The sequence below is a fragment of the Myotis daubentonii genome, chromosome 12 (assembly GCF_963259705.1).
Source record: "Myotis daubentonii chromosome 12, mMyoDau2.1, whole genome shotgun sequence".
NCBI lineage: Eukaryota > Metazoa > Chordata > Mammalia > Chiroptera > Vespertilionidae > Myotis > Myotis daubentonii.
The window spans coordinates 25,538,296-25,550,682 of record NC_081851.1 but is presented as its reverse complement, the minus strand read 5'-3'; the positions used below and the strand labels follow the sequence as shown (position 1 = coordinate 25,550,682).

At 49.2% G+C, this 12,387-nt stretch overlaps 1 protein-coding gene across 1 annotated transcript in view; it reads right to left on the bottom strand.

Annotated features, from left to right (window-relative positions):
- Positions 1–12,387, bottom strand: part of POLR1A (RNA polymerase I subunit A) — a 78,431-nt gene that overhangs the window by 53,614 nt on the left and 12,430 nt on the right. The window contains exons 7-11 of the mRNA XM_059659234.1: positions 6,938–7,024; positions 5,477–5,582; positions 5,020–5,182; positions 2,054–2,224; positions 1,797–1,919 (exon numbers count right to left, since the gene is read on the bottom strand). Coding sequence (XP_059515217.1) covers positions 1,797–1,919; positions 2,054–2,224; positions 5,020–5,182; positions 5,477–5,582; positions 6,938–7,024 — 650 coding nt within the window. The remainder of the gene's footprint in view (positions 1–1,796; positions 1,920–2,053; positions 2,225–5,019; positions 5,183–5,476; positions 5,583–6,937; positions 7,025–12,387) is intronic.

Here is a 12,387-nt window from a genome sequence, read left to right as displayed (position 1 = left end):
GGCTCTCAAGTACCACCCCCCCACCCCCCACCCCGAGCAGGCATCACCAACTGATCAAGGCTCTTGCCCTGAGCCCAGACACGGCATCAGGATCTCGTCACTCGGCAGCTCCGACAGCCATCACAGTCAAGGTGGCACCGGAAACCACCTCAGCTTCCTGAGACACGAGACGACGCAGCGCCCCACTGAACACAAGACTGCAACACGTCCACTCCAAGGAAAACAAGTTCCCTGCTTCAGTGAGTTTCCGAGCTACTGAATATCTTAAACTCTTCGATGCTTCTGAATGCACATAAATGCCTCCGAGAGTCCGAGTCCTACGTAAGGGACCTTGCTGAATTCTGTCCTGTTCTCGGCCCCAACACCTTGAGCGGCCTTCCTACGCTCCCTTCCCGCAGCCTGTTCCACTTTCGCTGATGCACTGACCCTGCCTGAGTGTTCCGTTCCTGCGTATCTGTGTCTCCACCACTGGCATGTGAGCTTCAGGGGGGACACTCTAGTCTATGGGGTTCACTACTGAGTCCTATTTCACCTCCTTTGCTCCCGTAACACCTCTCCACAGATGCTGGGGGAAGAGTGTACCACAAGAACCAAGAGCAGTTTCACAGGCTCTGCTCCTCACAGCCATCAGTGAGCAACAACCCTGGGCCACCACGGCCCTGAGACCTGGGGCGGGTTGGGGGTGGCTGAAGGTGACTTCCGAGCCCCCGTAAGGGGACAGCCATTACCAAATGAGCTCAATCCAAGAACGAGGCCTGGCAGCTCTGAATGTGGAAAGAGAAGGCAGCACTAACAGTCTCTCCCAAAGCTGGGACACTCTAGCACCAGAGGCCAAAGCCAAGAGGGGCAGCCCCTACCCTCTGCCCAGAATGAGCAACAAACCAGGTGTGGCCTCTCTCCCCGGGGCCTCAGACTCATGAGCATCACCACTGGCTCCATGATGCCATTCCCAGCAAAGACTTAAAGTTCCCAGAAGGTGGTGGGCACAGGACTGAATGTCCCAACTCTCGTCCCCTCGACGGTCATGGCCTTGCTGAGGAAGCCCTGGTGTGCCGAGAGAGAGGAGGCAGAGAGCGCTGCTCATTCCCAGCACTCCCCCGAGAGCAGCAGCAGCAGGGCAGTGCATGCAGAAATGACACTCTCCACGGAGGGAATTAAACCATCTTCATTACTACTGACCTCAAGGCCCATTAAGGAGGAAGCCGATTAAAGGGCTGCTGCTAATGAGCACCACAGCTTGCACTGGTGGGGAAGTGAAAAGCGGAAGCTGGCTCCCTAAGGAAACACTAATGGGTGGACGGGGTGAACCGCTTACCCAGAGGAAGTCGGAGGACGGACGACTCACACACGCCTCCTCTCTGGCAGCGCGCTCTCCTCCCTCTCCCTGGCAACCACGGGCACACACCCCTGCCTCCTGGCACCAGGCGAGTCCATGGGATGAAATCCCCTTCCCTCTGGCTCAACTCTGTTGTACAGCCACTCTGACTAGGAGGGAGTAAAGACTAGGCCAAGACAGGCAGAGGGAAGATAGGCGGGTGGGGACGTGGAACACCCTGCAGTCAGCTCCCTGTGCCCAGGAGTGGGTCTTCCTTAAGGGAAGTGGTGTTTGAAGACCTGGCAAGGAGTGACAGCAATGCCAACACAGCCTCGCACCCCTCCAAATGACTTAACCAGGAAGAGGGAGAAGCTGTCTCCCCACCCTCCCAAGTCACACAGCCTGCCACACGCCTTCTCTCCAGCCCCCTCCACGCTCCCCTCTGCGCCCAACAGCGCAAACACGGCCCCTCCGCACACACCATGGGGATCCCGATTTCGTTGGTGTTGATGTACATGTCTGGGCAGATGACGGAACGGGCCGCGTAGTCCACTCGCTTTCCCATCATGTGCTTTCGGAATAAGCCCTCCTTCTTCTCGAGGATCTATATGGGGCGGAGGGGAGTCCAAAGAAGGCATTTTTTTAAAAATCAAGTATATTTATTATTTTCTTGGTTCAATACAAATGCTTATTACTTGACCCCTTCAGCCAGCAATGGGGATCCAACTTACTGCTCACCTGTCTAATGCCAGGGTACTTTTCTGTCATTAATTTGTCCATCTCGCTATCAAACACAATATTGACGTGGCTCTGAAGGCGAATCCAAATGTTGTAGAGTTTGTCTGTGAGGGACTGGCCTGGAAGCATACTCAGAAAGGATCGGTCCATCCCATTCGAAGAGTCTTTTTCCTGGCAGGACAACCAAGAAAACAAGCATGATGGAAAACCCTCAAAAAAGCAGGCTCGGCTTTATTTCTCTTGCTTACTCTAGCGTCAGTTCACATCAACAAAACATGAACCTGTTACATACTGCCCAGCCAGTCTCTTTGCAGGAGTAAAATGAACCAATGATAAAGCAGGCTTCTTTCGTTTCTTTTGGGCCCACACACATTTATTATCTCACAGCTCTGTGTGTCAGGCATCCGGGCGCAGCCTCACTGGCTTTTGTGCTTCAGCGTCTCCCAGGCTGTGACGCCGTCGGCCAGTGCTGGGCTCTATGCGAAGGTTCGCCGGGGAAGGGTCTAACTCTAAGCTGACATGGCTGTTGGCCGAATTCCGTTTCTCAAGGGCTGCCAGACTGAGCCTCAGTTCCTAGTCGGCTGCACCTTCGATTATTTGCCATGTGGGTTCTCTAACATGGTAGCTTGTTTCATCAAACTGCTAGCAGCAGTTGCCGAAGTCCCTTAATGTCTCATTTTTAAGGCAACCCTAGAAACCCTTCCCCCATCCGTACTCTTTTTATGAAACTCTGTTATCCTGCCAGGTAACGGATTCTCATATGGAGTTACAACTATATTTACGGTCTTGGAAAAACCTGATCCAAAGCACTTACAAAAATGCAGGTGGAAAATTTCTTAGAAGGGAAAAACGTTTGCCATATGATTTTTTATATTAGTTAGGATGTGGGTCCCCGATTGGGGTATGTCGAGGGGCTGGGCTGGCTGATCTCCAAGCCTCACTGGAATATTTATCCAATCCTTTCCTGTCCCTGGCTCTGCCTCCTTCTCTTCTCCCCGCCTGCTAGGAGGTAGGCCCTGAGGCCTTAAGTTGCCTAAGAGCACCACCTACTGACACTGTCCAGCCACCACTGGCCCATCCGGCCGAGGATGACACAGGAGCCGACAGATGGTTCCATGTCCCTCAGTGTGGGTCGGATGACAGAGGAAACCTGTCAGTGCGTTGGAGGAGGGCAGAGGAAGGGTGAAGAGCCAGTAACCGGGAATGCTGCGGAACCCATTAGCGATGAAGTAGGCTTGTCCTCAACCTGAGAACAGAGGGGCATCTTTAGTTACAGGGCCGCATGGACGTATTTTCTGCTCTGGCCGAAGCAGGGAGAGATGTCCCCCGTACGTTGACAGAGGCCCTGTCAGCCTAACTCACTGCTCTGGCATTACCTGACTCGGGCCCACGTGACTACTTCTGAAATGAGGGACTGTCTCACCGGGATCCTCAGTGCTTAGCCCAGCAGGCGCCTGGCCCATGGCAGGCATTTGCGATCCGTGGGAGGATGCCATGGGAACAGAATGTGGGAAGCGAGTCGGGGAACAAATCAGAACGTGTCCTGTAATCAGATGGAAAGGGGGCACCGTGACTTCAGGTTACAAGGACCTTAGGAATCAGAGAGGATACTGTTTACTGCTTCAGAGACTCCGCTCTTCTGTTGTTGTTTGTGGGGTTTTTGACAAGGGACTACCTCATTTTTAAGGGATTGTTTGTGGGGTTTTTTTGACAAGAGACTACCTTATTTTTAAGGGATTGTTTGAGAGTTTTTTTGACAAGAGACCACCTTATTTTTAAGGGCCATCAAAATAAAGTTCTACTCCCTGGTCACTGGACCTGGCTATCCTATTGCTTTCTCCTCCACACTGGACTAGGGTCTGAAGACGGCCCATTTCTCTCAGACTTGGGATTTTTAAAAGCACGCCTACACTGCCCTGGCCGGTTAGAGTGGCGGCCTGCACGCCAAAAGGTCGAGGGTTTGATTCCTGGGCAAAGGTACGTACCTGGGTTGCAGTTCGATCCCCAGCCCCAGTTGGGGCGCGTGCGGGAGGCAACCAATTGATGTGTCTCTCACATTGATGTTTCTTGCTCTCCCCTGCCCCCTTCCACTCTCTCTAAAAACCCATGGAAAACATATCCTCGGGTGGGGATTAACAACAACAACAACAAACAAAAGCTCACCTACAGTGCAGATCTGAAACTGAAGGAAACCCAAAGAAAGCCCAAGGAGAAAGGCTGGGTAACCGACTGCGTGTCCAGGACAAATGCTGGCGCCACCTGGTGATGGGCCTCGTTCATAGCAGGACTGTGGCCGCAGCTAGAAGAGAGCCTGAGCCCAGTCTCCTCAGGCCTGAGAAAGCCCTTCCTATGGCACCCAGACCGCGAGCACCTCAGCGCTGGGTGGGGCTCAGTGACGCCAGCAAGCCTCCCTACACCCACTGACCACCTGGCACACTGAAGGGCTCGAGACGTGTTTGCTGAGATGGACAAAATGCATTCAGCTCCACCACTTACGGAGCAGGAAGTGGAGGCCCCAAACCTCACAGTCCTATTCAGGGAAGTTCCAAGCATCTATAACACTGCCTTCCTGACCCCAGTGCTGGAGATCTTAATGAGCCAGACCGCTGGGCGAGTTGGGATCTGGACTTGTAACCCAGGAGGAACTTTCTTAGGGCCCAAGGGAAGCAAACTCTTTTTTCTAGAGCTGCCAAGGCAGGTGGCCCAGACAACCTGTGTGTAAAACCTCATGACAGACCACACCCGTTACAGTAGAGATGAGTCCACAAAATTAAAGCAACTCAACCGAGGTCACTGGGGTGAACTCAGACCTTCCCATGCTCAGACCGTGCTTTCCCCCTGACATTACCTATGCTTTCCCAGACTGAGCCCAACCAGCACCCACAGCACCCACAGCATTCTGCACCCACTGGAGAGTTAGAACTCAGTGTGGGCACTTACGACATCAGCTCCAAGACAGCCCTCACCTCATCTGTGGCAGGTGCTGCCACCTCCCATGGCAGCTCCTGTTCTTGGGCCATCAATGCCAGAAGCTTTCGGATCAGAACCACATCCTTCATGACAGCCTGCAAATTCACCGTCTGGCCGTTGGTATACATCTGGTCCCCCAAGCGATTGACAGGACGATACCTGCAGGGGGACACATGGAATCAGTGAATGTTCAGTGTGGGGGAAGGGTCATGTTCTTCAGCCTCTCACCCATCCCTACTATAAGGATCTCACACCCCACCACACTCAGGACAACCAATATTCCCACCGCATTCAGGACAAATAGGAGGAAATCTTCCCACCACCTGCCGCCTGGAAGCAGAACTGCTGTTCTATTTCTCAGTGCCGGCCACCCCTCCACCCTCTCCCGAGGCCATCATTCAGTTACCCAGTGCACCCTCTCCAGGTGAAATAAAGTCAATTAAAGGGCATCACCTTGAGGGTGGCACCACCAAGAAATCCAGGAAGAACATAGTGGGGTTGAATCTAGACTCCATGTCAACATCTTCCAGTCCCGAAAAAAGGTAATTCAGAAAGAATCCTGTGTTTGAAACGAACCAAAAAGATCATTTAAATCTATGTTGGAACATGGATGGATAAAATGTTTTACTAATTGAACTAAAAAACACAACCCACCAGAATATAGGACAATCTCTCTATATGTAAAAGCCGAAGCGACCAGCCGACCGGCCAGCAACTATGATGCGCTATGATCACTAGGGGGCAGACACTCAACGCAGGAGCTGCCGTGCAACAGCAACTTTGCAGAGTGCCCTCTCACACGCCGGGAGCCCTCGGGGGATGTGGGACTGCCAGTCTTGGTCTGATCCCCAGAGGCCAGGCCGAGGTACCTCACCTGCCAGAGGGACCCTGCTCACTCTGCAGACGCCCTTTGAGCCGTGGTGCCGGTGTGGAGGGAGCATGGGAGGTTGGCTCCAGGGCGTGTCTGGCCAGTCTCACCCAGTCCTGCCCTGCTGGCCACCTTCTAATTAATTTCCTATCAATGTGCACGAATCTGTGCACCGGGCCTGTAGTGTAAAATAAATTCACATTTTTCTTTATAAAACTGAGCAAAAAATAGCCTCTGGGTGTTGAGAGCCTGCACACAGATGTGACTACGGGGACAGCAGTGCTTAGCTCAGGGTTGAAATGGGGAGGGATGGGAAATAAAAAAGGCTGCTTGTCTCAGACTTACACACACATACACAATTACTTTGGTGCTTGTCAGACACATATTTGAAATATGGAAAGAAAAAAAATGAAACCAAAAAAGTTAGCCTTAAAAATCAAAACAAAAACCCTGCACACTGATGCTGCAAGAGGGCTCTTCTGTGGATTCAAAGCTAATAGTCCAATGACCTTAAAGGAAACGCAGGGAGAATGAACAGCATGCGCCAGGGCTGCCACGTACCCGACCACGGGACCCTGAGTGCTCTTTCCCTGCCCCTGACAAAGCTCAGCACCAGCTTCATCGTGAAGTGCTTATACCTCACACAATGGTTCCACCAGTGTCCCAGGACACTCTCTCAGGGGGTGGGTGACAGGAGGGCGTGGGTATACTGCACAGGCTCTGTTATACACTCAAAAGGGAAGGATTTTCCTTTCTGTAGGGAATTAAGATATAACAATCCTAACTAAAAATACGTATTAAAGTTCATGTTTTGATTCTCAGATGGAATGTCCACAGAGACCTCACAGATGGAGGTAAAGGCCTCCCCCTTTCCATAATGCATCAGTGACAATGACCTGAAGGCTGACCCAAACCTATGCACTGATTTCAGGAGAGAGCTACAATAGCCACAACTCTGAAAAGATGAGAGTAACAAGGCAGGGTAATGAGGCCAGGGAATCAAAGCCGGGAGGAGATAAAGCGTATCCTCTGGGCGGGGGCAGCACCTTCATTCTTCCAAAGGGCGCTGAGGTGCTCCCGTGCGCCGGTGGGTGTCAGGTACCCTCGTTTTCCCATTTGCGCTTCGTCAATTCCTGGAGCAGAGGAGGGGATCAAGGCACAAGTCAGTATCAGGCACTCCTTTGGCACTGGGATTTATCAATTCTTTCCCCCATCCTGCCAAGCCTGCAATTTGATCATAAAAACTCGAGGACAGCATAGACCCAGCTCTGAGTATTTTCCCCTCTTGATCTAATTTTTAAAGTCACGAAAACAATGTAACTTTTATAAAATCAATAGAGCAGAAAAAAAAAAACCACCGACCATCCCATCACAGTCCATTATGTCACTATTATCACTTTATGTATCCCTCTCCATGCCTCGGTTTAAGCAATGTGTTAGATCCCTGTCATGTGAGCCGTGGACCTACTCGTATACTTGGCTCTTATGAGCATATTTCCTGGCCATCATTTTTAATGGCTGCATGAGAATCTGCTCAGAGGATGTTTTCCGAAGTGATTTCACCATACTCTTATAGTTGGACATGTGGGTTGATCCCAGTTTTTTACTATTGTAAGTAATATTCTGATTTTTTAAAAAAAAAACCTGTATGCACATTGCTTTTACAAGAAACATTCACTGAAACAGAATTATAGGTAAGTGGACATGAACATTTTTTTAAAAGTTGTTGATTCCTTTTTAAAGAAAATATGTTTTTATTGATTTCAGAGAGGAAGGGAGAGGGAAAGAGATAGAAACATCAATGATGAGAAAGACTCATCGGTTGGCTGCCTCCTGCACGCCCCCTACTGGGGATGGAGCCCGCAACCTGGGCATATGCCCTGAACAGGAATCGAGGCATGACCTCGATGGATCCATGGATCCGTGCTCAATGACCAAGCCACAGCAGCTGGGCATGAACGTTTTTATAGGTACACGTATACTCCATTTCTTCTTACGTATATCAAAGTCTAGGACAGCATAGTCACAGCTCTGAATATTTTTCCCTATGTGAGGAATAGATTGGTTTTGGTTTCTCAGTTCAAGCAAAATCACTCTGGAATACTATCAGCTATACCCAGGGTGGGTCAGAAAATCAGACCTGGGCTGCCACTCAGGAGGTCAGACTCCAGGCACTTAGATGGTTAACAAAGATATAAGTAATGTGAGCATCTAGCTTTAAAACTATCAACTTCTTCCAGGACACACTCATGGAAATTAAATATTGCTCCATCTTCCCTTTTTATGTACTCACCAGGGCAGGAACCCCATCTTGTCTGTTCCTAGCACCCGACACAGTGCCCAGTACATTGTGTCAGATACTAAACAGTCACTGGCCTGAATGCACATGTTCAAGATATGCTAAGATAATCTATATTTAAAAACCTCACTCCTTTGCCTTTTTCTATAGTTGTAAAATCCAGCTTCATTCCACCTCCAATTCTCCGATTAGTTTCTTGACCATCCACAAGTATGTTATCACTAGTTCTTTTTTAAATGTTTTTTTAATTGATATCAAAGACAGGAAAGGGAGAGATAGATAAAAACATCAACAATGAGAATCATCGACCGGCTGCCTCCTACACCCCCCCGGCCCCCCTACTGAGGATCCAGCCCGCAACCCAGGCATGTGCCCCGACCGGGAATCGAACAGTGACCTCCTGGTTCATAGGTCGACACTCAAACACTGAACCACACCGGCTGGGCTGTTATCACAAGTTATTAGAGAAATCTGTAACTTGAATAATAATGGATATAATTTAGTTAACTATTCTCTATTAATAGGCATTTAAGCCATTTCCAATTTTAACTACTTAAGCAGCACTGTGGGTATTCTTAGGACAAAGTCATAGAAGCAGAATTGCTGGGTGAAGGAGTCTACATTTAACATTTTGATTCCTATAAGAGCAAAACATTTCAACCAGTTCATGTGACAGAAGGGAGTGGGGGTATGAAACAAAAAGGCACTGACCTTCAGGAATAACCAAAGCATCGTACGTTCAGAAGGAAAAGAGAGGACCCTATTAACCTAAGGAACAACTTTGTGGGCACTTCTGGGAACAACTCTGCGCGTTCTTTCCTCCTCAACAGGCTTGAAGGGCTGAGGAAGACGAGCTGAAGCTGCCGTCTCTCCAGGCACGGAGTGCCCTCCCTCCCGCCCCTCCCCCTTTAACAGAGGACAGTTGTTCAATCACAGGATTCGAAGCAGAAGAGACCTGCAGGAAGCTACCACCTCGCATGGGCTGCACCCTTCCGTGCAGCCTGCCGGAATGAACGCGCCTGGATGGGAGTTGGAACATCGCTGATGTGTTTCATTCCGCTCTGAGAGCTGCCATGGGAGTGCTAAAGGGAGCTGGGAGGTTATATAACTTGGGGAAGACTCCATCACAGTGGCGGAGTGTCTTGGCTATGAGAATTCTCATTTAAAAATGCTAATGTGGCTCTGGCCAGCTGGCTTGGTTTGTTGGAGCATCATCCTGTACACCAAAAAGGTTGCAAGTTTGATTCCCACTCAGGGTAGCTACCTAGGTTGTGGGTTCAATCCCGGGTCAGGGCATGTGTGGGAAGCAGCCAATTGATGTTTCTCTTCCCCCCGCCCAACCCACCCCCCTTCTCCCTTCCTCTCTAAAATCTAGAAACATATCCTTGGGTGAGGTTTTAAAAAATAATTGAAAAAACACGAATAACAAAAAAATAAAATAAAAATGCTAAGGTGCACTGGGGGGCTCGAGGTGCACCCTGTGTATGTAGCACTTCACAAGCTATGGCTCTCCTCATGGGTGACTTGTTTGTGGGGACAACTGAGGCACAGTCACTGCTTGGCTCCCTTCGGTATCAGGAATGCGGCCAGAGCCTAACTCCACATCACCTGCTCTCTGGAGTCACTGGCCTGTGCCCGGTAGCCTCCTCTGAGAGCGGAGACCACGTGGTCAGGTCTCCACCAGGCACCATGCTCAGCCACAAGCATGTTTCATGAGGCGGAGAGCCCAAAAAGCAAACGTCTGTTAAATGCTAAAACCCAACCTAGAACCATGGAAGACAACTGCTGACTCAATTCTAATGCAGACTTTTGTTTGGCATCATCGTATTCTCATAGTTGTAGGGAGAGATTACGTCAAAGGATGGATTTGACAAAGACACTGAAAGGTTACTTATCTGCTAGACAGATATTTGCTCCAGAGAAACAGTTATCTTCTAGAATTCTGACCATCTTTGTTCTCAACCTGTGAACATTTTCTAAGGCACCCTAAGGAACAGAGCAGCAGTTCCCAGCCATAAAAATTATTTTAAGGGCTATTTATAGGTAAGTGCAGAAAAATCTACCCTGTGGTTAACTATAAACCATCAAACAAAATTAAACAGGCTTTTAAAATGCAGTGTGGTATCCTGGGTTGAATCCTGGAACATAAAAAGAACATTACTGGAAAAATTCAAATAAAGCCGGTAGTTCGTTAACAGCAGTGCACCAATGCTAATTTCTTAGTTTTGACAGGTGCACCATGGCGATCTAAGATGCTGCATTAGGGCAAACTGAGTAAAGAGTACATGGGAACTCTCTGTACTATCTCTGCAACCCTTCTGCAAGTCTAAAACTAGTCTAAAGTAAAAGGTTTTTAAAAAAGTAATAAGCGAGCCCTAACCAGTTTGGCTCAGTGGATAGAGCGTTGGCCTGCGGACTCAAGGGTCCCAGGTTCGATTCCGGTCAAGGGCATGTACCTTGGTTGTAGGCACATCCCCGGTAGGAGGTGTCCAGGAGGCAGCTGATCGATGTTTCTCTCTCATCGATGTTTCTAACTCTCTATCCCTCCCCCTTCCTCTCTGTAAAAAATCAATAAAATATATGTTTTTGAAAACAAGTAATAAGCGAGTTTGTTACTGCTATGGTCTGAATGTTTGTGTCCCCCAAATTACAGGTGTTGAAATCCTAACCGACAAGGTGAAGGTGTCAGGAGCCTTTGAGGATGATTAGGTCATGAGGACGAACGCTCATGAATGGGACTGGTGCCCTTAGAAAGACCCAGAGAGCTCCGTTGCCGCTTTCTGCCACGTGAGGTTATAGGGAGAGGTGGCTGTCAATGAAGGGGCCCTCACTGGACACTGGATTCGCCAGCACCCACCTTGGACTTGCCAGCCTCCAGAACCGTGAGCAACAAAGGCCTGGGTTTATAAGCACCCAGTCTCCGGTGTGTTGTTTCAGCAGCCTGGACAGACTACGTTATTTACTCCCGCCTCGCCAGAATCCTCAAATGCATCTCGGGGAAGAGACTTCCTTCCCTGCCTCTTCCACATTCTCAAGCTCTGCAATGAAGGTTAGTCACCATATGCTGTGGACTTCCACATATGAACTTTCCTAAACTCTGGGCAAGAGGTTTTGTTACGGCCACTATAGAGAGTTGGAAACAGAAGCTCCCAGAAGTGGCCTTCTCTAATAAGGCTACTGAACTGCTAGACCTACTCCCAATCAGTAGCAGAGGAGGAGTCAAGCAAGGTCAAGCTCTTCCCACCCTGGCACACTGACTTACAATAAAGGTGAACAATGAACATCTGCAGAGCACATACTGCATAGCAGGCTCAGGGCTCAGCACTTCCAATGGGATACCTTCAGTGGTTCTCAACCTTACCGAGGCCGCGACCATTTAATAGAGTTCCTCATGTTGTGGTGACCCCCAACCATAAAATTATTTTCGTTGCTACTTCATAAGTGTAATTTTGCTACTGTTATGAATCGTAATGTAAATATCTGATATGCAGGATGTATTTTCACTGTTTGCGAACCACAGGTTGAGAACCGCTGCTTCTTCACCACTTCAAAATACAAAACAAACCTACAACTAACAAAAATACAAAAGCAGGAGGACTAAGTCAGTCTCTAAGCATTTTCCTCAAGGACCCCAAGGGTGGAACCGAGCTGAGGAGACACTACCCAGGAATTTATGGGCCCCCAGGAGCCGCCTGCAGGAGATACTAATGGTCTCTGACCTCCCCCGTGTTTGTTTGTTTTTTTAATATATTTTTATTGATTTTTTTTTTTTTTTTACAGAGGAAGGGAGAGGGATAGAGAGCCAGAAACATCAATGAGAGAGAAACACTGATCAGCTGCCTCCTGCACACTCTCCACTGGGGATGTGCCCGCAACCAAGGTACATGCCCTTCACAGGAATCGAACCTGGGACCCTTGAGTCTGCAGGCCGACGCTCTATCCACTGAGCCAAACCAGTCAGGGCTCCCCCGTGTTTCTTAAAAATTCACCTACATTATACATTTTACTTCAAAATAAATCCACACTTTTTGGACAATCAAATGGTTCTAAATATTTGCCAAGTATATATCTCTTAACTTCCTCCTTCAGAAAATGACCACCTGAAGCAAGAGGTGCCTTGTCCAGCCCTCAAAATGCAGCCTAGCCCGTCAGCTGTGCGAGAGGCCAGGATCCCCTCCGCCACCGGCTCACCAGGCA